The sequence below is a fragment of the Oncorhynchus tshawytscha genome, linkage group LG03 (assembly GCF_018296145.1).
Source record: "Oncorhynchus tshawytscha isolate Ot180627B linkage group LG03, Otsh_v2.0, whole genome shotgun sequence".
NCBI lineage: Eukaryota > Metazoa > Chordata > Actinopteri > Salmoniformes > Salmonidae > Oncorhynchus > Oncorhynchus tshawytscha.
The window spans coordinates 13,610,063-13,635,343 of NC_056431.1; the positions used below are offsets into that span (position 1 = coordinate 13,610,063).

Below are 25,281 nucleotides of genomic sequence, written 5' to 3' on the forward strand. Positions count from 1 at the left end.
CTCTCTCTCTCTGTGAGAGTTACGCGACCGCAGGTCCCATCAGAGGTTCCGCTCGCTGCACACTAGACCAAGCTCGCGTGTTATATACAAGCAGAGAATGGGAGACTTGTCTCTTGAAGTTTCAAGTGATTGTACATCAAAAACGACACAAAATAAACAGCACGTCATGCAATAAGGCTTTCTAGCACAAGTGCACTTCTTTTTTGTGTTCTTGATGATTGCAATTAGTGCCATCTACAATTAAAACGTTTAAAGTGTGTTTCTCTGTAGCCAGAAATAACAGTAATCAAACATAATAAACGTGTATCACAAAATCGAAATTAAAAGGACTATTTGGTCATAAACAGTGAATATCTAAAATTCCATAGAAATACTACGCGCGTAAAAACAGCGCAATTTCCCAAAGACACATTATCAACACCATGCCAAGTAAAAGTCTTCTCAACGGAGGGGTCAAACGCGAAGGAAATCTAACGTGGGGGTGCTTGCCCTCTAAATAAACTTTCGAGCGTGTAGAGGGAGACCGCAGAGGGCTGAAGTCATAAGAGAGCGAGTTGGAGTGGGGGAATGAGTATTGCACGCAAAACTGAAAAGAGCTGAAACTGCGGAGATTATTTTTGCTTTAACTGTCGAACAACGAGAAGTGCGCGACAATCAAATTGGTTCTCACCACGTCGAATCTTGGTACTTTATTACAGTTAGGTGCTGCTGCTGCCAGTGACGCGCGCGGCTCCCAGTTTTTGTCTACTCTGTTAGATGATGGGGATGACGCGATGACCTCCTACACGCAGGGCACAATAAAGTAGCCCTCACACCTGGACGTGCGGCGAACTTCGAGAGAGTATCAGTGGAGGATACAGGAAGACAACTGAAACTGTATCAATATGCCAGCCTCGATTATATGATCTACGCTTTCTTTCTTTGAGTATCTTATTTTAACCGCGGTGGATGATAATCTAACGTTTTGGTTGTGGGAATATGCTCACTACGGATACCTGATTTGGTCTCGCTTTGTGGCACACATGAGGATTCTATCAATGATGTTACTGTCTAAACGGCCCAGGTGTCATTGGGCCATCGTAAATCAGACATCACTCTCTGCGCAGAGCAGGGGATTCTGCTCTTTCCAGGAATAAGACAACACATTCCCTCTCAAAAAAGTGGAATCAAAGCTGCACTTTTCTGGAGGACATTGACATTGGCTATACAAGTCATCATCTCCGGGTTACTATGCAATTACAACTGATCTCCTTTGTTTTGATCTTGCACTGCATGGAGTACACTGATTGTCAGCAGCACCCCTCTAGGTATCGGCAACATAAACGTGAGTAAAGAGCGCCCGCGCATGCAGTTAGTTGCTCGCGCGCACACACATGCTCCTGGTCTCTGTTCCATTGAACCCTACTGTAGTGTTGTAGTGCCTATCATACCATATGACATACATCTTTTCATGTAGATGTATAAATAACATAACAATATGAGTACTGTATTAAGGTTAACCGATATGATTTGAACATCTCATACTTGACAATGACATTTACAATGAAAGATCATAGCATGGCTTTAGGAAATATGCCTAATTGGGTTGGACTGTTTTTTGGTTGAGGTGGAGATGTAATAACATAGTCCTGTGGTTCAATCTCTATTACAACATATGAAACTTCCCATAAATGAATATGTCAAAACAATGTTGATAGGGGGGGTAGCTTATCATTTATAATATGATACAGTTTTTTAAGTACAGCCCGCATTTAGTTATATAGCCCGCATTTAGTTTAGTTAAATGTGTTGTTTTCAGATCAATAAACTTTCATTTTAATCACTAGGCAACATGCCTCTGTGGAACTCACTATATGGTGTCTACAAAAGCAATATGCGTACTTTACTCTCTGCAGCGGCCAATTTCACGCACATTTCGTCCTCAACCACACCGCAGTCAATCATTGGACTGCATGGCGTTCAACATTACATGACACTCGGGTTTGTCATTTTTTACTGATGAAATTCAAACAGTCAGTGTTCCCTAACAGTTTTCTTAGAAGTGTATTCCACAATGTTCCATCCGCAGTGCGCGCTGCATCACCTAGTTCCCATCGCTCTCTAGCGGCCAGTGGCAGAGCACTTTTTACGCGGCATGTCTGCCGAAAAAGTATGTTATAATATTCTGATCTAAATGATTCATTACATAGAAGGTTCGTCTGAAGTGTATTATATTTGCATTTCACTGATGTTATGGAATGTCTGCAGTGCTTATGCTTCCTTGACAAACTCCGTGCAACACTGAGTAGAAGCTTTAAGCATGTGGCAGCGCGTGCCATTTAACCGCTGTTTGAGGATGCTGATACAGTTATCTTCTTGATTGTAATACATGTGGAATATAAGATTGTGCATCTAATGTGAAAATACATGAAAGCCTGGCCATGTTCATCTTTAAAGGGCGTTCTGTGTAGAATTGCCAAAGCTGTAACACATTTTTTTTGTTTACCATAACTGTGACTTTCTGTGGTGATCATTTTTTTGTGGTGTTGAAAAAATGGAAGAGGGAACTCGTATGTTCATATTTAGTTGGCAATTCAGAATACAACTATTTTTCAGTTAGAAATTCAGAGGGGTTAGTATCTTGTATGAAATTATTTACAGTATTTCAAAGCTCTGAAGCAAAACTATCATCATATCCAAAACACAACAAAGAAGCTCAGGTAAATCAGTAGACACTTTACTTATTTTTTGTTTTGCTTCCTAGATGTTCAGAGTATCAGCAACATTGACCATGGCAGGGTTCTCCAACCCCAGTTCTGTGTGTTAGTGCTGGGCTGGAACAAAAGCCAGCACTTCCAGTAGTTCTCCAGGACCAGAGTTGGAGAACTCTGCATGAAGGTATCCGTTCAGCATCTTTCTTTAAGCCTAATAGATATCATGTTCTGTGTCAAGTAATTCCACAGGTCTCACCCTGTATCTTGTCAGTAGTACCATGGAGCTTGCTTTATTATTCTCTCTCATGCACTATATTGAAGTTCCAGATGAGCTTCCAGATGTGCTCTTCTGCCTTAGTAAAATGGTTGAGTATTGCATGCATCACCTGTTGCCAGGTGGATTGTTATCTGGAAAGGTAGGCTGGTAACAAACAATAGCGGTGTTTTGGGGTGCGTCCCATACGCCTGGAGAAGTGTTTAACATCTTAAGAACCACTTCTTCAACTTGATATATCATCTTCTTATCTAAACCCTACATGCCTGCGTAGAAATTGTGGGTCCACATTGGTTTGTGGGTGCATTCCAGATAGACAAATTGTGGGCCTCCCCTCGTGCATCGCAGCCTACTTGGCTGGTGCTAATTGAAGGAGGCCGACCTGACATATGACTATTTGTGATAGTCAGACAGAGAGAGCAGGGTGAATGAGCTCTCAGTCAGGGACCTGACCATGCAGTCAACTGGCCAAAAACAGTCCACTTCCTTCTGCCCTTGATGTATCCACAAATGAGAGATATGAATGCCTGCGAGAAAACACAAGATAGCATAATGATTTCTAGAATAGAGGCCAGAATGATTTCTATGTGGTCTAGAATATAGATGCCAGATGATTTCTGTGTGTTCTAGAATAGAGGCCAGAATGATTCCTAGGTGTTCTAGAATAGATGCCAGAATGATTTCTAGGTGTTCTAGAATAGATGCCAGAATGATTTCTAGGTGTTCTAGAATAGATGCCAGAATGATTTCTAGTGGGTCTAAAAAAGACACTAGGTGTGAATAACAGATTGGATTCCTAATAAAGGGAAAGAAGGACAGATAATGAAATTAAAGGAGGGGGAGATATGCAGAGGTTCAACACTACAGCGTTTGATTAAGAAATCATCTTGGAAAGGCAAACATATTTTTTTTTAGGTCTGTGCCCTATGACTTGCGTGTTTGCCTTCATCATTCTGCTGTTAGCCGTTTTGTTTATATCTACACATGATGCTCAAAATAATCATGGTTGTTTTCATCTTGTGGTCAATGATTTTAACTTTACAAGTGGTTCAAGCAGTTCAGGCAATTGAAACCTCACAGTACAGACCTCACAGTACAGACCTCACAGTACAGACCTCACAGGACAGACCTAACAAGACAGACCTCACAGGACAGACCTCACAGGACAGACCTCATGCAAGAACAATTTTGTTGTGGGTATGCAAGCCGCCTAATTGATGTTGGGCAATTCCATGGTAACAGAATTACGCTGAGACTCAGAATTCTTACTTTAAAATGTATACCAAACAAAAAACATTGATTTCAAAGTTTAACAAACTATATACACAAGGACTACTTTTAACAATTTCCACTGACAATGTTACAAAAACCCATTTCCAGGAAGAACTTTGCATCTGCAGAGATTTTCCAGAAAATGTCGATTTTTAAAAATGTCCTATGTAAATTGTTCAAAGAAGTCATTATGCGTAGAGTTCTATCGTTTGTTAAACTTTGAAATCAATGGTTTTTGTTTGGCATTCATTTTAAAGTGAAAAATCAGAGTCTTAGCATAATTCTGTTACCATGGGATTGCCCTGTTGTGTCAGTGCAAGCTACTGTAGGCAAGGGCAGGCAAAATTCCTCTGTGTTAAGGGTTCTGTGAATTAGGGGGCCTTGGCAGGAACACATGTGGGCAAATGGACAGCAGTTGTAAAGATTGCTAAAATATTTCAAACACAATCTCTGTGATCTATTGCAATCTGGCAGCTAACCCTGAAGTGAAGGAGGGAGGAAAGGCCAACAACTCACCCACGGCACGATATGCCAGAGAACTAGGAGGATAAAACACCTACTGCACACACTGATATGCTCCTTGCGTAGCTCTGCAGTGGTGAATACTGAGACTAGCTCTTTCCATGTGTCGCAATCCCAGAAGTTGCCCCTGAGATGTTCCCCCTAAGAACTGATATAGGATCTGCATACATTCCCCAAACCCTTAACCATCAAGGGACATCTACTAAATGAGCTCAAAATATCTGACTCAGTGAGGTGCTCCCTGTCATTGCATCAGGTACCATGCATGCCATTCTCTGGCCAATAACCCAGCTCTTGAGTGGACAGATGTATTGCATTTTTTACCATTGTAGCATAGAAAAGAACTGCAACATTTCCTCTCTGCCCCATGGAAACATTTGTAGAATTGCTGAAAATCCCATTAACTTTAAAGCTGCAAATATTTCTCTCCGCGGCCAAGAGGGGGACACTAAAATGTTTTGCGTGCGAAGTGGGGGGCTTAGGCCCCCCCAAAACCTGCACACATTAAAGTCATTAGCCTTATGAACATAGAAACTTGGTTGCAGTTTCTATGCTACAATGGTAAAAAATGTAATACATCTGCCCACTGGGCACAGAAGTCATTTCAACGTCTACTTTTGATTTACATTTGCTTGAGTTGCCAGCTAACATGAATTCAACGTGAAATCAACCACAACAACAAAAATCACCACATAGTTGGATTTCGGTAAACATGTGTGTAAAATAAAGTCAAAATTCACTTGCGTTGGTAACTTTTTGCAATCAATTTTCCACATTAATTCAAAGTCATCACATTCAATTTGACGTGGTAACAATGTTGATTCAACTAGTTTTTGCCCAGAATGTGTGTTAAGTTATATGGCTATGATTTGATTCATGTTTGAAGTGACATTTTATGATTACCTTCAAAAAAGCTATTATTTCACGACCCTAAAAGGGTATTGTTTACCTTGTTTTTAAATAAATCATGTACATTTGTTTGGCCCGCGGCCCACCACTCAGATTATATTTTGTCCCACCAATCCCAAAAGTTTGAGCACTCCTGGTTTAAAGTAACCCAGAGCCACCTGCTAGTACCCTTTTCACATCCTGCCAACCCAAACTATAATGTGCTGGCTCAGATATGATCTTTTCACATGTCCTTTCCTGCATGGTTCCAGCAACTAAGGAACAGTAGATGCATAACCAGGCACAATACAGCTCAGTTCAGCTTGGATCAGTAGTGTGAAATAGCAATATATATCCTCAGTCAGGTGCTCACTTGCAGTTCCTGCTGGTAGTCCTAGTACATACCCAACCTCTTCTCCTCTCAACCAGTCTGTCCTCATCTCCACCGTCCTCTGAGGTCAAGCTCTGTAATTCAACAAGAGTTGAGAGTTAAGCCATTTGACATCCTGCCCTACAAATCAGTCACACATAGCTTAAATCAGCAGCGGCAGTCAGGACGCATGAGTTTTCACTTATGCCCAGTCCAAGATGACAGTTTGTGGTAATGGAGCCTCTGCTCAGTTCCCCATTTGTCTGTAGACTTCTCACATACTGTGATGACACTATCCCTCTTTCAAAGACACTGTCCTACCCTGGGCATTTTATATCCTCCTTATTATAGTAGAGACTGGACACATTTATGCAGGACTTTAACCTGGAGACCAACTCCAAAGTCTGAGTAATAACACTTTCCTGTGAACATTTTGCGTACATAAAATGTTAATAATTTCAACCTGAGCAGGTGCCAACCTCCACACCAACCAACAGAGAAATTGTTATACACATTCTTGCAGGGCTTTTTTCTGAGCCTATGGAAATATCTCTGACACAAGGCTTGCTATTTGAGTAGGATGTATAGGCCTACAGACAGACAGTTTTGCAATCCCTTTCTAATCCTACCATCAGTCATAATGAAAGCTCAGCCTTTCCCTGTTTATAACACAGTCGACCCTGTGAACTATGTGGGTCGACAGATAGGCTTATCTTCAACACGAAGCATAATGAAGATGAATTTGAGACATGTTGCAAAGTTATCAGTGCCAGTGCCGATTACTCATCTTACTCATTTGGCTGTGTTCGCAGTGTCATGGCCAGACAGTCAGCTGGAGGTCTGTCTGAATATTGATAATGTTGCCAAATTGTTTCGTCCTTTTAGTCATAGTACAACGAATAAACTGTACTCCTTCTGTGGAGAGAGCGAGAATAAGAAGTGCGCGGCTTCTGGCATTGCGTGCGAACCTTGGTATGCTTGACGTCTCATTTGATTATTTTTCCCTCCAAGAGAGTCCACAGGCCTGCTTGTTGCCTGTCATGTTTAGTATTGAGTTGTTCTATGGTCATTGTTCCCAGAAAAATCTGTAAATCTGTAGCATTTTGTCACCATCCAAACGCTTTGTTGGCTATTTGGTATCATAGACTACAAACAGTTCATATAGTCTGAAGAGCTATACTTTTAAATGTAAGCAGTAGTCCCTCTTTATTTAATTGGCATAGAGAGAGAGAGAGAGAGAGAGAGAGAGAGAGAGACAGAGAGAGAGAGAGAGAGAGAGAGAGAGAGAGAGAGAGAGAGAGAGAGAGAGAGAGAGAGAGAGAGAGAGAGAGAGAGAGAGAGAGAGAGAGAGAGAGAGAGAGAGAGAGAGAGCAGAGAGAGAGAGAGAGAGAGAGAGAGAGAGACAGAGACAGAGAGAGAGAGACAGAGAGAGAGAGAGAGAGAGAGAGAGAGAGAGACAGAGAGAGAGAGAGAGAGAGAGAGAGAGACAGAGACAGAGACAGAGACAGAGACAGAGACAGAGACAGAGAGGCAGAGGGAGAGGGAGAGGGAGAGAGAGAGAGAGAGAGAGAGGCGTAGTTGATTGGTTTAGTGTGGCTGGGTGTTGATGCACCTTTTGCATATTGTTAAAGTCAGATACAGTACCATGTCAGTTTAGGGACGATCATCACGTAGGAGTGACGCCACCTGACATAAGACAATGCCTTTTGCAATGATCATGTCGTTGTCTCAATTACTTTAGTTGAATACACTTATGTTATTATAAAGCACTCTGGATAAGAGTCTCTGCTTAATCAGTGCTTCTCATCTTTGGGTAGCAGTACCCTGTGAGGGTACCTGCCAACCTGGCCTGTACACAGGGTACTTGGAAAGGACCCATATGCCAAACGATCAGTTGTACAGGAGGAGTGGGGTACTTCAGGCAGATCAAAATGTGATTGGGGGGGTACAGTATCCCAAAAAGTTTGAGAAACCCTGTGCCAACTGATTGTATGGTTGCTTCCCAAATGGCAACCTATTCCTATAGTGCACTGCTTCTGCAGTGCACTATAAAGTCAATGTTGTGCCATTTGAGACACATACAAAGTAAAATGTCTAAACTGACTTTTGTCCTTCTGTGCCACATCATCTCCCTCCGTCTTACCTGCAGAGAACCCAGGGGTGAGCTCAGGGTGCCAGGGAGGCTGTCTGACCTGCTCTGATTATAATGGCTGTCTGTCCTGTAAGCCCCGCCTCTTTATCTTCCTGGAGAGAAATGGGATGAGACAGATGGGGGTGTGTCTGCCCTCCTGCCCCAGTGGTTTCTACGGCACCCGCTCACCAGACAGAAACACATGCACAAGTAAGTTGCATGGCTATTACCAAAGACGTAACCTACCTCTACTTTTACACTAAGGGACGGTTTACATAGACAGATTAAGTTTAGTCCTAGACTAAAAAGCTATTTCATCTGAGAATCTGCATGCTTTTTAGTCCAGGACTAGGCATAATCTGTGTTTTAGTGTATGTATTAAGTCTATTTGGTAGCACTGCATGCCAGTCACTCCAAATGCATGATCTTCTATTATTTTGTACACTAAAATCTCATAAAGGGATGTGCATCTATGTGCAGCCAATTGTCCTGTTTTAGAGTGCTGCTCATTCTAACATACTGCATGTTCAACAAATCACTTCAAGAGCAACATAATCTTGCAGGCTGTTGACTGACTGACTGGGTGTTTCAGAGTGCAGGCCGGAGTGTGATTCTTGCTTCAATAAGAACCTTTGCATGCGGTGCCGAGCAGGGTACTATCTCCACCTGGGCAAGTGTCAGGAGAGCTGCCCAGAGAGCCTGGTCTGCAGCGACACACAAAGGGAATGTGTTCCCAGTGAGTAGAATATTAGACTGTTACCTTATTATCAAGTCCTGATGGGGTTGGTGTTAGACACATTACAAAAAGAGGGCTAGTGTAGTGTATTTGCGTTACATAGTTGTTTCTATGTCTCAATCACATGATGTAAACTGTGGAGTTAAAATAGCATATCGTATTGCATTTGGTTTTCTTAGAATGGAAGAATGCAGTTAAATGTAATTGTAAAGGTCTTTGTTGTGTGTGTTGATGTGATTTGATTCCAGTGCAGGTGTAATATTATGTATGTGTTGGTGTTTCAGAGTGTCCTGCGGACTGTGATGCCTGTCTGATCAATGACACATGTACAAGGTGCAGACCAGGCCTGTACCTGCTGCTGGGGAAGTGTCACCACGTCTGTCCAGACGAGTTTGAACCAAACGACAAACTCATGGAGTGTTCCCTTCAAGGTGAGCTCCAGAAAAAGGAGGAGTGAGTGTTTACCAGTGGAGGCTGGTGGGGAAATCTGAGGATGGGCTCATTGGGCCGGAATGGAAAGGTATGGAACACATCAAACACATGGTGTGCTTAGTATCCAGCCAAAACAATAAGCCCAACCTCCGATTTAAAGTGGCACTAGCCTCCACTGGTGTTTACTTCAAATACTTTACAGTATCTTTGCCCTTCTATATGTGAATTTTGGTTGTGAATATCTTCGGTCTATGCCTCTTGTAACATACAGTGTGTGTCTCCTCCTCTTTCTTAATCATTTGTGCAGTGCACTGCGCGGTGGGTGAGTGGGGGGAGTGGAGCCCCTGCTCCCGGTCAGGGAAAACCTGTGGATTTAAATGGGGTGAGGAGACGAGGACCAGGGAAGTTGTCCAGTTCCCTTCCACCTACGGAAAACCCTGTCCCCCCATCTGGGAAAAGAAAGAGTGTGTCCTCAAGAGGAGGCGATGTCCAGGTAAATACTATAATAACTATACGGGGATCATCACTAGTGTGATAGGTCACTATCTCCATTGTTAGTACAGTTGTAGGCTAGCGTTCCAGAACCAACTTTGTCTCTAGACTATAATCTGAAATGACTGGTCAGTCATCTGCCACTCCTCTCCTCTCCTTAAGGGACCTGAATTGTTCACTTTAAGGATATGCATTGTGGTTAGTGGATAATGGTGAAACGCCTGTGTGTTGTTGCTCTAACGCTTCGAATCCAGACTTTACTGATTATAAAAATATGTCAAAACACTCGATTTTTCCTCGTAAACATTGATCTGATGATTTCTAATGAATTACCAAAAATATGTTTTCAACCGAAGCCAAACAGAAAGAGTGTTTGTAAGAAGCAGTTTGGGGTCATAAAAACATATTTGCTTGTTGCTTATTATATTTGTATGTGGTTTGTTTGTCATTGGTTGCTGAGGGGAGACTGATCCTTCAGCCGGCCCTGACTGTAGTGTTAAGGGTCAGACAACAGGCCCTCAGCCCTCGAGCCCCCCAGGCCGCCAGCTCCCCAGCCCACCAGGGCCTCTAGGCAGGCTTACTTACAGCACAAACACAACCCCTCAGTAGCGATTCAGCAGAAAAGTTTACTGTGAAGCAGAAACACACAGACTCCTCAAACATCCTCCCTTGGGGAGCCATGAGGCGATGGGGGGAATCAGCATTAGTTTAGACTAATAACAGCAGCTGCCAACACACACACAGATCTGAATACACACGCACATCAACTTGTCCCTTTAAAAACCATAGGCGGAGTCCTGGTTAGGTTGAATCTGACATTTAGGCTGTGAAATGTGGCCTCTGCTCCTCCCCCAATCTGTCGTCTTTCTCTCTTTCTCCCCTTTTTCTCCACCCTGCTGATACTCTCTCTTGCACACCCAAAGACAACACACCACCCCTCCTTCCCCCTGAATGGGGCTCCTGTTCCCCTGTCCCGTGGTGGAGTGGGGGTCTTAGTGTGGAGTCGGTGCTGTGCTGATCGGCCTGAGCGGGGTGGAGGCAGGCCAGAGCTGTGGGTGGGTAGGTGTGTGGGTGGGTGCCGGTTACACACTGTAGGCCGAGGCCTGGTTTTCACACACACACACACACACGCACACACACACACACACACACACACACACACACACGGTTATCGACCTTGCCCCTGCGTGTGATTACCCAGCTGCTTCCCCCGGGTCGGCCGGCCGGCTCCTGGAACATCCAGTGAGCAGAGCTAATTATCTGCTCTGGCGCGTCCCCTCCGCTCCGTGTTTACGTTCCGCATACGCCACGGGGTCACTGGTCCGACCTCCGCCAGCTCGCTCTAATCCCCAACAGCCCCTCAGACACTGATACATCCTCCTCCCTCTATCCCTTCACCCCTCCATCTTCCCTCCATCACTCCCCAAGGGCCTCTGTCCATCCCCAGACCAGGTTTATTTGTTATTTCTCCAGCCAAGTTTTGTCTTTCTCTAGAAAGAGCTCTCACTCTTTTTCCCTGTCTCTTTTCTCCCCCTTTTCTCTCCCTGTCTCTTTTCTCCCCGTTTTCTCTCACTGTCTCTTTTCTCCCCCTTTTCTCTCCCTGTCTCTTTTCTCTCCCTTTTCTCTCCCCCTTTTCTCTCCCTGTCTCTTTTCTCCCCATTTTCTCTCCCTGTTTCTTTTCTACCCCTTTTCTCTCACTGTCTCTTTTCTCCCCCTTTTCTCCCCCTGTCTCTTTTCTCCCCCTTTTCTCTCCCTGTCTCTTTTCTCCCCATTTTCTCTCCCTGTCTCTTTTCTCCCCCTTTTCTCTCCCCAGTCTCTTTTCTCCCCCTTTTCTCTCCCTGTCTCTTTTCTCCCCCTTTTCTCTCCCTGTCTCTTTTCTCTCCCTGTCTCTTTTCTCCTCCTTTTCTCTCCCTGTCTAATTTCTCCCCCTTTTCTCTCCCGGTCTCTTTTCTCCCTGTTTTCTCTCCCTGTCTCTATTCTCTCCCTGTCTCTTTTCTCCCCCTTTTCTCTCCCTGTCTCTTTTCTCTCCCTGTCTAATTTCTCCCCCTTTTCTCTCCCTGTCTCTTTTCTCCCCCTTTTCTCTCCCTGTCTCTTTTCTCTCCCTGTCTCTTTTCTCCCGGTCTCTTTTCTCCACCTTTTCTCTCCCTGTCTCTTTTCCCTCCCTGTCTCTTTTCTCTCCCTGTCTCTTTTCTCTCCCTGTCTCTTTTCTCTCCCTGTCTCTTTTCTCCCCGTCTCTTTTCTCTCCCTGTCTCTTCTCTCCCTGTCTCTTTTCTCCCCCTTTTCTCTCCCTGTCTCTTTTCTCCCCCTTTTCTCTCCCTGTCTCTTTTCTCTCCCTGTCTCTTTTCTCCCCCTTTTCTCTCCCTGTCTCTTTTCTCTCCCTGTCTCTTTTCTCCCCCTTTTCTCTCCCTGTCTCTTTTCTCCCCCTTTTCTCTCCCTGTCTCTTTTCTCTCCCTGTCTCTTTTCTCCCCCTTTTCTCTCCCTGTCTCTTTTCTCTCCCTGTCTCTTTTCTCCCCCTTTTCTCTCCCTGTCTCTTTTCTCCCCCTTTTCTCTCCCTGTCTCTTTTCTCTCCCTGTCTGTTTTCTCTCCCTGTCTCTTTTCTCCCTCTTTTCTCTCCCTGTCTCTTTTCTCCCTCTTTTCTCTCCCTGTCTCTTTTCTCTCCCTGTCTCTTTTCTCCCCCTTTTCTCTCCCTGTCTCTTTTCTCTCCCTGTCTCTTTTCTCCCCCTTTTCTCTCCCAATGTCTCTTTTCTCTCCCTGTCTCTTTTCTTCCCCTTTTCTCTCCCTGTCTCTTTTCTCTCCCTGTCTCTTTTCTCTCCTGGTCTCTTCTCTCCCTGTCTCTTTTCTCCCCCTTTTCTCTCCCTGTCTCTTTTCTCTCTTTGTCTCTTTTCTCCCCCTTTTCTCTCCCTGTCTCTTTTCTCCCCCTTTTCTCTCTCTTTTTTCTCCCCCTTTTCTCTCCCTGTCTCTTTTCTCTCCTTTTCTCTCCTGTCTCTTTTCTCCCCCTTTTCTCTCCTGTCTCTTTTCTCCTTTTCTTTTCTCTCCTGTCTCTTTTCTTTCCCTTTTCTCTCCCCTCTTTTCTCTCCCTGTCTTTTCTTTTCTCCCTGTCTCTTTTCTCCTCCTTTTCTCTCCCTGTCTCTTTTCTCCCCCTTTTTTCTCTCCTGTCTCTTTTCTCCCCCTTTTCTCTCCCTGTCTCTTTTCTCTTTTTCTCTCCCTGTCTCTTTTCTCCCTCTTTTCTCTCCCTGTCTCTTTTCTCCCCCTTTCTCTCCCTGTCTCTTTTCTCCCCCTTTTCTCTCCCTGTCTCTTTTCTCCCCTGTCTTTTCTCTCCCCTCTTTTCTCTCCCTGTCTCTTTTCTCCCCTTTCTTTTCTTCTCCTCTTTTCTCTCTTTTCTCTCCCTGTCTCTTTTCTCCCCTTTTCTCCCCCTGTCTCTTTTCTCTCCTGTCTCTTTTCTCTCCCTTTTTTCTCTCCTGTCTCTCTCCTGTCTTTTTCTCCCTGTCTCTTTTCTCCCCCTTTTTTCTCTCCTGTCTCTTTTCTCCCCCTTTTCTCTCCCTGTCTTTTTCTCTCCCTGTCTCTTTTCTCTCCTGTCTCTTTTCTCCCCCTTTTCTCTCCTGTCTCTTTTCTCCTGTCTCTTTTCTCTCCCTGTCTCTTTTCTTTTCTCTCCTGTCTCTTTTCTCTCCTGTCTCTTTCTCCCCCTCCTGTCTCTTTCTCTCCCTTTCTCTTTTTCTCTCCCTTCTCTTTTCTCTCCCTGTCTCTTTTCTCTCCCTCTTTCTTTTCTCCCCTGTCTCTTTTCTCCCCTTTTCTCTGTCTCTTTCTCCCCTTTTCTCTCCCTGTCTCTTTTCTCCCCCTTTTCTCTCCCTGTCTCTTTTCTCTCCCTGTCTCTTTTCTCCCCTTTTCTCTCCCTTTTCTCTCCCTGTCTCTTTTCTCTCCTGTCTCTTTTCTCTCCCTGTCTCTTTCTCTCCTGTCTCTTTTCTCTCCCTGTCTCTTTTCTCCCCTGTCTCTTCTCTCCCCTGTCTCTTTTCTCTCCCTTTCTCTTTTCTCTTTTCTCTTTTCTCTCCCTGTCTCTTTTCTCCCCCTTTTTCTCTCCCTGTCTCTTTTCTCTCCCTGTCTTTTTCTCTCCCTGTCTCTTTTCTCCCCCTTTTTCTCTCCCTGTCTCTTTTCTCTCCTGTCTCTTTCTCCCCTTTTCTCTCCCTGTCTCTTTTCTCTCCCTGTCTCTTTTCTCTCCCTTTTCTCTTTTCTCTCCCTGTCTCTTTTCTCCCTGTCTCTTTTCTCCCCCTTTTCTCTCCTGTCTCTTTTCTCTCCCCTCTTTTCTCCCCCTTTTCTCTCCCTGTCTCTTTTCTCCCCCTTTTCTCTCCCTGTCTCTTTTCTCTCCCTGTTTTCTCTCCCTCTTTTCTCCCCTTTTTCTCTCCCTCTTTTTCTCCCTTTTTCTCTCCCTTTCTCTTTTCTCCCCCTTTTCTCTCCCTGTCTCTTTTCTCTCCCTGTCTCTTTTCTCTCCCCTTTTCTCTCCCTGTCTCTTTTCTCTCCCTGTCTCTTTCTCTCCCCTCTCTTTTCTCTCCCTGTCTCTTTTCTCCCCTTTTTCTCTCCTGTCTCTTTTCTCTCCTCCCTGTCTCTTTTCTCCCCTGTCTTTTTCTCCCCCTTTTCTCCCCTGTCTCTTTTCTCCTGTCTTTTTCTCTCCCTGTCTCTTTTCTCTCCCTGTCTCTTTTCTCCCTCCCCTTTTCTCTCCCTGTCTCTTTTCTCTCCCTGTCTCTTTCTCTCCCTGTCTCTTTTCTCTGTCTCTTTTCTCCCCTGTCTCTTTTCTCCCCCTTTTCTCTCCTGTCTCTTTTCTCTTTTCTCTCCCTGTCTCTTTTCTCCCCTCTTTCTTTTCTCTCCTGTCTCTTTTCTCTCCCTGTCTCTCTTCTCTCCCTGTCTCTTTTCTCCCCTTTTTTTCTCCCTGTCTCTTTTCTCTCCCTGTCTTTTTCTCTCCCCCTGTCTCTTTTCTCCCCCTTTTCTCTCCCTGTCTCTTTTCTCTCCTGTCTCTTTTCTCTCTTTTTCTCTCCTGTCTCTTTTCTCTCCCTGTCTCTTTTCTCTCCTGTCTCTTTTCTCCCCCTCTTTTCTCTCCCTGTCTCTTTTCTCCCCCTTTTTCTCTCCTGTCTCTTTTCTCCTGTCTCTTTCTCCCCCTTTTCTCCCTGTCTCTTTTCTCCTCTCCCTGTCTCTTTTCTCTCCTGTCTTTTTCTCCCCCTTTTCTCTCCTGTCTCTTTTCTCTCCCCTTTTCTCTCCCTGTCTTTTTCTCCCTGTCTCTTTTCTCTCCCTGTCTCTTTTCTCCCCCTTTTTCTCTCCTGTCTCTTTTCTCTCCCTGTCTTTCTCTCCCTGTCTCTTTTCTCTCCTGTCTCTTTTCTCTCCCTGTCTCTTTCTCTCCCTGTCTCTTTTCTCTCCCCTGTCTTTTCTCTCCCTGTCTCTTTTCTCTCCCTGTCTCTTTTCTCTCCCTGTCTCTTTTCTCCCCTCTTTTCTCTCCCTGTCTCTTTTCTCTCCTGTCTCTTTTCTCTCCCTTTTTCTCTCTCTTTTCTCTCTTTTCTCTCCCTTTTTCTCTCCCTGTCTCTTTTCTCCCCCTGTCTCTTTTCTCCCCTGTCTTTTCTCTCCCTGTCTCTTTTCTCTCCCTGTCTCTTTTCTCCCCCTTTTCTCTCCCTGTCTCTTTTCTCCCCCTTTTCTCTCCCTGTCTCTTTTCTCCCCTTTTCTCTTTCTCTCCCTGTCTCTTTTCTCCCTTTTCTCTCCCTGTTTTCTCTCCCCCTTTTTCTCTCCCTGTCTCTTTCTTTCTCCTCTCCCTGTCTCTTTTCTCTCCCTGTCTTTTTCTCTCCTGTCTCTTTTCTCCCTCTTTTCTCTCCCTGTCTCTTTTCTCTCCCTGTCTCTTTTCTCCCCTTTTCTCTCCTGTCTCTTTTCTCTCCTGTTTTCTCCCTTTCTCTCCCTGTCTCTTTTCTCTCCTGTCTCTTTTTTCTCTCCCTGTCTCTTTTCTCCCCCTTTTTTCTCTCCTGTCTCTTTTCTCTCCCTTTTCTCTCCTGTCTCTTTCTCTCCTGTCTCTTTTCTCTCCCTTTCTCTTTTCTCTCCTGTCTCTTTTCTCCTCTTTTCTCCCCCTGTCTCTTTTCTCTCCCTGTCTCTTTTCTCTCCCTGTCTCTTTTCTCTCCTGTCTTTTTCTCTCCCTGTCTCTTTTCTCCCCCTTTTCTCTCCTGTCTTTTTCTCTCCCTCTCTCCTGTCTCTTTCTCTTTTCTCCCTGTCTCTTTTCTCCCCCTGTCTCTTTCTCTCCCTGTCCTTTTCTCTCCCTTTTCTCTCCCTGTCTCTTTTCTCCCCCTTTTCTCTCCCTGTCTCTTTCTCTCCCTGTCTCTTTTCTCTCCTGTCTCTTTTCTCCCCTTTTCTCTCCTGTCTCTTTTCTCCCCTTTTCTCTCCTGTCTCTTTTCTCCCCTTTTTTTCTCTCCCCTGTCTCTTTTCTCCCCTTTTCTCTCCTGTCTCTTTTCTCCCCTGTCTTTTTCTCTCCCTGTCTCTTTTCTCCCCTTTTTTCTCTCCCTGTCTCTTTTCTCCCCCTTTTCTCTCCTGTCTCTTTTCTCCCCTCTTTTCTCTCCCTGTCTCTTTTCTCCCCTTTTCTCTCCCTGTCTCTTTTCTCCCCCTGTCTTTCTCTTTGTCTCTTTTCTCCCTGTCTCTTTTCTCTCCCTGTCTCTTTTCTCTCTCCCTGTCTTTTCTCTCCCTCTTTTCTCCCTCTTTCTCTTTTCTCTTTTCTCCCCTGTCTCTTTTCTCTCCCTGTCTCTTTTCTCCCCCTTCTCTTTCTCTCCCCCTTTTCTCTCCCTCTTTTCTCTCCTGTCTCTTTTCTCTCCTCTGTCTCTTTTCTCTCTCCCCCTTTCTCTCCCTGTCTCTTTTCTCCCCTTTCTCCCCTTTTCTCTCCTGTCTCTTTTCTCTCCCTTTTCTCTCCCTGTCTCTTTTCTCTCCCTGTCTCTTTTCTCTCCCTTTTCTCTCTCTTTTCTCTCCTGTCTTTTTCTCTCCTGTCTCTTTTCTCCCTCTTTTCTCTCTCCCCTGTCTCTTTTCTCCCCTTTTCTCCTGTCTCTTTCTCCCTGTTTTCTCTCCCTGTCTCTTTTCTCTTTTCTCTCCCTTTTTCTCTCCTGTCTCTTTTCTCCCATTTTCTCTCCTGTCTCTCCCCCTTTTCTCTCCCTGTCTCTTTCTCTCCCTGTCTTTTTCTCTCCCTGTCTCTCTTCTCTTTTTCTCTCCCTGTCTCTTTTCTCTCCTGTCTTTTCTCCCCCTTTTCTCTCCCTGTCTCTTTTCTCTCCCTTTTCTCTCCCTGTCTCTTTTCTCCTTTTCTCTTTTCTCCCCTGTCTCTTTTCTCTCCCTTTTTTCTCTCCCTGTCTTTTCTCTCCTGTCTCTTTTCTCTCCCTGTCTCTTTTCTCCCTGTCCTTTTCTCTCCCTGTCTCTTTTCTCTCCTGTCTCTTTTCTCTCCCTTTTCTCTCCTTTTCTCTCCTGTCTTTTTCTCTCCTGTCTCTTTTCTCCCTTTTTCTCTCCCTGTCTCTTTTCTCCCCTCTTTTCTCCCCTGTTCTTTTCTCCCCCTTTTCTCTCCCCATCTCTTTTTCTCTCCTGTCTCTTTTCTCCCCCTGTCTCTTTTCTCTCTCCTGTCTCTTTTCTCCCCTGTTTTTCTCTCCCTGTCTCTTTTCTCTCCCTGTCTCTTTTCTCTCCCTGTCTTTTTCTCTCCCTCTTTTCTCTCCCTGTCTCTTTTCTCTCCCCTGTCTCTTTTCTCCCCCTTTTCTCTCCCTGTCTCTTTTCTCTCCCTGTCTCTTTTCTCTCCTGTCTCTTTCTCTCCCTGTCTCTTTTCTCTCCCCTTTTTCTCTCCCTGTCTCTTTCTCTTTTTCTCTCCTGTCTCTTTCTCTCCTGTCTCTTTTCTCCCCCTTTTTCTCTCCTGTCTCTTTTCTCCCTGTCTTTTCTCTCCTGTCTCTTTTCTCTCCCTGTCTCTTTCTCTCCCCCTCTTTTCTCTCCCTTTTTCTCTCCTGTCTTTTCTCTTTTCTCTCCTGTCTCTTTTCTCTTTTCTCTCCCTGTCTCTTTTCTCCCCTTTTCTCTCCTGTCTCTTTTCTCTCCCTGTCTCTTTTCTCTCCTGTCTCTTTTCTCCCCCTTTTCTCTCCCTGTCTCTTTTCTCCCCTTTTCTCTCCTGTCTCTTTTCTCTTTTCTCCCTGTCTCTTTCTCTCCCTGTCTCTTTTCTCCCCCTTTTCTCTCCCTGTCTCTTTTCTCCCCTTTTCTCTCCCTGTCTCTTTTCTCTCCCTGTCTCTTTTCTCCCCCTTTTCTCTCCTGTCTCTTTTCTCTCCTGTCTTTTTCTCCCCTGTCTTTTTCTCCCCTTTTCTCTCCCTGTCTCTTTTCTCCCCTGTCTTTTTCTCTCCTGTCTTTTTCTCTCCTGTCTCTTTTCTTTTCTCCCCTGTCTCTTTCTCTCCTGTCTCTTTTCTCTCCTGTCTCTTTCTCCCCCTTTTCTCTCCTGTCTCTTTTCTCTCCCTGTTTTTTCTCTCCCTGTCTCTTTCTCTCCCTGTCTCTTTTCTCCCTGTTTTCTCTCCTGTCTCTTTTCTCTCCTGTCTCTTTCTCTCCTGTCTCTTTTCTCCCCTTTTCTCTCTTTGTCTCTTTTCTCTTTTCTCTCCTGTCTCTTTTCTCTCCCTGTCTCTTTCTCTCCCTGTCTCTTTTCTCCCCCTGTTCTTTTCTCCCTGTCTCTTTTCTCCCCTTTTCTTCTCTCCTGTCTCTTTTCTCCCCCTTTTCTCTCTCTCCCCATGTCTCTTTTCTCTCCTGTCTCTTTTCTCCCCTTTTTTCTCTCCCTGTCTTTTTCTCTCCCAATTTTTCTCTCCCTGTCTCTTTTCTCCCCTTTTTCTCTCCCTGTCTCTTTTCTCTCCCTTTCTTTTCTCTTTTCCCTGTCTCTCCCTGTCTCTTTTCTCTCTCTCCTGTCTCTCTCTCCCTGTCTCTTTTCTCTCCTTTTCTTTGTCTCTCCCTGTCTCTTTTCTCTCCCTGTCTCTTTTCTCCCCCTTTTCTCTCCCTGTCTCTTTTTCTCTCCTGTCTCTTTTCTCCCCTTTTTCTCTCCCTGTCTCTTTTCTCTCCCTGTCTCTTTTCTCTCCTGTCTTTTCTCCCCTGTCTCTTTTCTCCTCCTCTCTCTTTTCTCCCCCTTTTCTCTCCTGTCTCTTTTCTCCCCCTTTTCTCTCCCTGTCTCTTTTCTCTCCTTTTTTTCTCCCTGTCTCTTTTCTCTCTTTTCTCTCCCCTGTCTCTTTTCTCCCCCTTTTCTCTCCCTGTCTCTTTTCTCTCCTTTTTCTCTCCTGTCTCTTTTCTCTCCTGTCTTTTTCTCCCCCTTTTCTCCCTGTCTCTTTTTCTCTCCCCTCTTTCTCTCCCTCTTTCTCTTTTCTCTCCCCTCTTTTCTCTCCCCTCTTTTCTCCCTGTCTCTTTTCTCTCCCTGTCTCTTTTCTCCCCTTTTCTCTCCCTGTCTCTTTTCTCCCCTTTTGTCTCTCCCTGTCTCTTTTCTCCCCTTTTCTCTCCTTTCTCCCCATCTCCTCTTTTCTCTCCTTTTTCTCTCCTTCTCCCTGTCTCTTTCTCTCCCTGTCTCTTTTCTCTCCCCTCTTTTCTCTCCCTTGTCTCTTTTCTCCCTGTCTTTTTTCTCCTGTCTCTTTTCTCTCCTGTCTCTTTTCTCTCCCTGTCTCTTTTCTCTCCCTGTCTCTTTTCTCCCCTGTCTCTTTTTTTCTCCCTCCCTTCTCTCTCTTTTCTCCTGTCTCTTTTCTCCCCTTTTCTCTCTCTTTTTCTCTCCTTTTTTCTCCTGTCTCTTTTCTCTCCTGTCTCTTTTCTCTCCCTGTCTCTCCCTGTCTCTTTTCTCCCTGTCTTTCTCTCCCTGTCTCTTTTCTCCCCTCTTTTCTCTCCCTTTCTCTCTCTTTTCTCTCCTGTCTCTTTTCTCTCCCTGTCTCTTTTTCTCCCCCTCTTTTCTCCCCTTTTCTCTCCCTTTTCTCTCTCTGTCTCTTTCTCTTTTCTCTCCCTGTCTCTTTTCTCCCCCTTTTTCTCTCCTTTTCTCTTTTCTCTCCTGTCTCTTTTCTCTCCCCTCTCCTGTCTCTTTTCTCTCCCTGTCTCTTTTCTCCCCTTTTCTCTCCCTGTCTCTTTTCTCCCTGTTCTCTCTTCTCTCTCCTCCTTTTCTTTTCTCCCTGTCTTTTTCTCTCCCTGTCTCTTTTCTCTTTTCCTCCTGTCTCTTTTCTCTCCCTGTCTCTTTTCTCTCCTCTCTGTCTCTTTTCTCTCCCTGTCTCTTTTCTCCCTGTCTCTTTTCTCTCCTGTCTTTTTCTCTCCCTGTCTCTTTTCTCCCCCTTTTCTCCTGTCTCTTTTTCTCCCTTTTCTTTTTTCTCTCCCTGTCTCTTTTCTCCCCCTTTTCTCTCCTTCTTTCTCTCCTTTTTCTCTCCCTTTTCTCTTTTCTCCCCCTTTTCTCTCCCTGTCTCTTTTCTCCCCATTTTCTCTCCTGTCTCTTTTCTCCCCCTTTTCTCTCCTGTCTCTTTTCTCCTGTCCCCCTTTTTCTCTCCCCTGTCTCTTTTCTCTCCTGTCTCTCTTTCTCTCCTGTCTCTTTTCTCTCCTGTCTCTTTTCTCCCCTTTTCTCTCCTGTCTCTTTTCTCTCCCTGTCTTTTCTCTCCCTGTCTCTTTTCTCCTCCCTTTTCTCTCCTGTCTCTTTTCTCCCCTTTTCTCTCCTGTCTCTTTTCTCCCTTTTCTCTCCTGTCTCTTTTCTCCCCTGTTTTTCTCCCTGTCTCTTTTCTCCCCTGTCTTTTTCTCTCCTGTCTCTTTTCTCTCCCTGTCTCTTTTCTCTCCTGTCTCTTTTCTCCCCTTTCTCTTTCTCTCCTGTCTCTTTTCTCCCCTTCTTCTTTCTCTCCTGTCTCTTTCTCTCTCTTTTCTCTCCTTTTTCTCTGTGTCTTTTTCTCTCTGTCTCTTTTCCTCTTTTCTCTCCCTGTCTCTTTTCTCCCTGTCTATTTTCTCCTGTCTCTTTTCTCTCCTGTCTCTTTTCTCCCCTGTCTCTTTTCTTCTCCTGTCTCTTTTCTCCTCTTTTTCTCTCCTGTCTCTTTTCTCCTTTTTTCTCTCCTGTCTCTTTTTCTCTCCCATTCTTTTCTCCCTGTCTCTTTTCTCTCCCTGTCTTTTCTCTTTGTCTCTTTTCTCCCTGTCTCTTTTCTCCCCCTTTCTCTCCTGTCCTTTTCTCCCCCTTTCTCTCTGTGTCTCTTTCTCTCCTTTCTCTTTTTCTCCTGTCTCTTTTCTCCTTTTCTCTCCTGTCTCTTTTCTCTCCCTTTTCTCTTTCTCCCCCTTTCTCTCCCTGTCTCTTTTCTCTCCCTCTCTTCTTTTCTCTCCCTGTCTCTTTTCTCCCCCTTTTCTCTCCTGTCTTCTCCTCCTTTTCTCTCCCTGTCTCTTTTCTCCCCCTTTTCTCTCCTGTCTTTTCTCCCCTTTTCTTTTCTCTGTCCCTTTTCTCTCCTGTCTCTTTTCCTCCCTTTTCTCCCCCTTTTTCTCCTGTCTTTTCTCTCCTTCTCTCCCTGTCTTTTTCTCCCCTTTTTTCTCTTTGTCTCTCTTTTCTCTCCTGTCTCTTTTCTCTCCCTGTCTCTTTTCTCCCCTTTTCTCTCCTCCTGTCTCTTTTCTCCCCCTTTTCTCTCCTGTCTCTTTTCTCTCCCTTTTCTCCCCTCTTTTCTCTCCCTGTCTCTTTTCTCTCCCCTCTCTTTTCTCCCTGTCTCTTTTCTCCCCTTTTCTCTCCCTCTTTTCTCTCCCTGTCTCTTTTCTCCCCCTCTTTTCTCCCCTCTTTTCTCTCTCCCTGTCTCTTTTCTCTCCCTTTTCTCTCCCTGTCTCTTTCTCTCCTGTCTCTTTTCTCTCCCTGTCTCTTTCTCCTGTCTTTTTCTCCCTGTCTCTTTTCTCCCCCTTTTTCTCCCCCTGTCTCTTTTTCTCTCCATTTTCTCTCCCTGTCTCTTTTCTCCCTTTTTCTCTCCCTGTCTCTTTTCTCTCCCCTTTTCTTTTTTCTCTCTTGTCTTTTCTCTGTCTCTCCTTTCTCTCCCCCTTTTCTTCTCCTGTCTCTTTTCTCCCTGTTTCTCTCCTGTCTTTTTCTCCCTTTTTCTCCTGTCTCTTTTCTCTCCCCTTTCTCTTTCTCTCCCTGTCCTCTTTTCTCTCCTGTCTCTTTTCTCCCCTTTTCTCTCCCCTCTTTTTCTCCTCCTCCCTTTCTCTTTTCTCCCCCTTTTTCTCTCCTGTCTCTTTTCTCCCCTTTTTCTCTCTGTCTCTTTCTTTTCTCTCCCTGTCTCTTTTCTCCCCCTTTTCTCTCCTGTCTCTTTTCTCCCCTTTTTCTCTCCCTTTTCTCTTTTTCTCTTTTCTCTCCCTGTCTTTTCTCTCCCTTTTTCTCCATGTCTCTTTCTCCCCTTTTCTCTCCCTGTCTCTTTTCTCCCCTTTCTCTCTTCTCTCTCTCGTCTTTTTCTCCCCTTTTTTCTCCTGTCTTTTCTCTCCTGTCTCTTTGTCTCTTTGTCTCCCTTTTCTCTCCCTGTCTCTTTTCTCTCCCTTTTTCTCTCCCTGTCTCTTTTCTCCCCTTTTCTCTCCCTGTCTCTTTTCTCTCCTTTCTCTTTTCTCTCCCTGTCTCTTTTCTCCCCTTTTCTCCCCTGTCTCTTTTCTTTTCTCTCCTGTCTCTTTCTCCCCTTTTCTCTCCCTCTTCTCTCCCTCTTTTCTCCCCCTTTCTCTTCTCCTGTCTCTTTCTCTCCCTGTCTCTTTTCTCTCCCTTTTCTTCTCCCCTTTTCTCTCCTGTCTCTTTTCTCTTCCCTGTCTCTTTTCTCTCCCTTTTCTCTCCCTGTCTCTCCTTCTCTCCCTTTTCTCTCCCCTGTCTCTTTCTCTCCCTTTTCTCCCTTTCTCTTTTCTCTCTCCTGTCTCCTTTCTCTCCCTCTTTCTCTCCCTTTTCTCTCCCTGTCTCTTCCCCCTTTTCTCTCCTGTCTCTTTTCTCCCCCTTTTTCTCTCCTTTTCTCTTTTCTCCCCTTTTTCTCTCCTGTCTCTTCATTTCTCCCCTTTTTCTCTCCCTGTCTCTTTTCTCTCCCTTTTTCTCTCCCTGTCTCTTTTCTCTCCCTGTCTCTTTTCTCCTGTCTCTTTTTCTCTCCTTTTCTCTCCCTATTTTCTCTTTTCTCTCCTGTCTTTTTCTCTCCTGTCTTTTCTCTCCTTTTCTCTCCCTTTTCTGTCTCTTTTCTCTCCTTTTCTCCCCCTCTTTCTCTCCCTGTCTCTTTTTCTCCCTTTCTCTCTCTCCTGTCTCTTTCTCTCCCTGTCTCTTTCTCTCCCTTTCTCCCCATTTCTCCCTGTTCTCTCCCCCTTTTTCTTTTCCCCTGTCTCTTTTCTCTCCCTGTCTCTTTTCTCTCCCGGTCTCTTTTCTCTCCTGTCTCTTTTTCTCCCTTTTCTTTCTCCTCTTTTTCTCCTTGTCTTTTCTCTCCCCTCTTTTCTCTCCCTTTCTCTTTCTCTTTTCTCCTTTTTCTCTCCTGTCTCTTTTCTCTCTTTCTCCTCCTTTTCTCTCCTGTCTCTCTTTTTCTCCCTGTTTTCTCTCCCTGTCTCTTTTCTCTCCCTTTTCTCTCCCTTTCTCTTTTCTCCCTCTTTTCTCCCCCTTTTCTCTCCCTGTCTCTTTTCTCTCCCCTTTTTCTCTCCCTGTCTCTTTCTCTCCTTTTCTCTCTCCTGTCTCTTTTCTCTCCTGTCTCTTTCTCTCCTGTCTCTTTTCTCCCCTTCTTTCTCTCCTGTCTCTTTTCTCCCCCTTTTTCTCTCCCTGTCTCTTTTCTCTCCTTTTCTCTCCTGTCTCTTTTTCTCCCTGTTTTCTCCCTGTCTCTTTTCTCTCCTGTCTCTTTTTCTCTCCCTCTTCTCTCTCTCTTCTCTCACGGCCTTCTCCTCTTTTCCTGTCTCTTTTTCTCCATTTGTCTCTTTTCTCTCTCATGTCTGTTTTCTCTCCCCTTTCTTCTCTCCTGTCTTTCTTTTCTCCCTGTCCTCTTTTCTCCCCATTTTCTCTCCCTTTCTCTCCCTCTTTCTCTCTCTCCTGTCTCTTTTCTCCTCTTTTTTCTCCTTTTTCTCTCCTGTCTCTTTTCTCCCCTGTTTTCTCTCCTGTCTCTTTTCTCTCCCTGTCTTTTCTCTCCCCTATTTTCTCCCTGTCTCTTTTCTCTCCTGTTTCTCTCTCCTGTCTCTTTCTCTCCCTGTCTCTTTTTCTCCCCTTTTTCTCTCCCTGTCTCTTTTCTCCCCTTTCTCTTTCTCTCTCCTCTTCTCTTCTCTCCCTGTCTCTTTTCTCTCCCTGTCTCTTTTCTCTCCTGTCTTTTTCTCCTTTTCTCTCCCTGTCTCTTTTCTCCCCCTTTCTCTCCCTGTCTCTTTCTCTCCCCATTTTCTTTCTCCTGTCTCTTTTCTCCCCTTTTCTCTCCTGTCTCTTTTCTCTCCTGTCTCTTTCTCTCCCCTTCTTTCTCCTCCCTGTCTCTTTCTCTCCCCCTGTCTCTTTTTTCTCCCCTTTTCTCTCCCTGTCTCTTTTCTCCCCATTTTCTCTCCTCTCTTTTCTCTCCTTTCTCTCCTTTCTCTTTTCCCTTTTCTCCCCTGTCTCTTTTCTCTCCTTTTCTCTCCCTGTCTCTTTTCTCTCCTGTCTCTTTTCTCCTTTTTCTCTCCTGTCTCTTTTCTCCCCTTTTTCTCTCCTGTCTCTTTCTCCTTTGGTTTTTAATCTCTTTTCTCCAATTTCTCTCCTGTCTCTTTTTTTCTCCTGTCCCTTGTCCCTTTCTCCTGTCTCTTCTGTCGCCTTTTCTCTCCCTGTCTCTTTTCTCCTTTTTCTCTCCCTCTCTCTTCTCTCTGTCCTCTTTGTCTCCCCTTTTTCTCTCCTCTGTCTCCCTCCTGTCTTTCTCTCCTGTCTCTTTTCTCCCCTTTTTCTCCTGTCTCTTTTCTCTCCCGGTCTCTTCTCTCCTGTCTCTTTTCTCTCTCCTTCTCTTTTCTCCCCCTTTTCTCTCCTGTCTCTTTTCTCCCCCTTTTCTCTCCTCTTCTCTTTTCTCTCCTGTCTCTTTTCTCCCCTTTTCTCCTTTTCTCTCCCTGTCTTTTCTCTCCTGTCTTTTCTCCCCCTGTCTCTTTTTCTCTCCTGTCTCTTTTCTCTCCCCTTTTCTCTCCCTGTCTCTTTCTCCTGTCTTTTTCTCTCCCTTTTTCTCTTCTCTTTTCTCTCCCTTCTCTCCCCCTTTTCTCTCCTGTCTCTTTTCTCTCCCTGTCTCTTTTCTCTCCCCTTTTCTCTCCCCTGTCTCTTTCTCTCCCCTGTCTCTTTTTCTCCCCCTTTTCTCTCCCTGTCTCTTTTCTCCCCTTTTCTCTCCCTGTCTCTTTTCTCCCTGTCTTTTTCTCTCCCTGTCTCTTTTTCTCTCCCTCTTCTCTCTCTTTTCTCTTTTCTCCCCTTTTTCTCTCTCCTGTCTCTTTCTCTCCCTGTCTCTTTCTCTCCCCTTTTCTCTCTCCCTGTCTCTTTTTCTCCCTGTCTTTTTCTCCCCCTTTTTCTCTCCCTGTCTCTTTTCTCCT

General features: G+C 45.0%; 1 protein-coding gene across 1 annotated transcript in view; it reads left to right on the top strand.

Moving 5' to 3' along the window:
* Positions 1–452: 452 nt before the first annotated feature.
* Positions 453–25,281, top strand: part of LOC112227748 (R-spondin-3) — a 45,688-nt gene continuing 20,859 nt past the window's right edge. Inside the window, exons 1-5 of the mRNA XM_024392597.2 lie at positions 453–1,324; positions 8,169–8,360; positions 8,743–8,886; positions 9,171–9,317; positions 9,626–9,811. Of these exons, the coding sequence (XP_024248365.1) occupies positions 1,231–1,324; positions 8,169–8,360; positions 8,743–8,886; positions 9,171–9,317; positions 9,626–9,811 (763 nt within the window). The 5' untranslated portion in view covers positions 453–1,230. The remainder of the gene's footprint in view (positions 1,325–8,168; positions 8,361–8,742; positions 8,887–9,170; positions 9,318–9,625; positions 9,812–25,281) is intronic.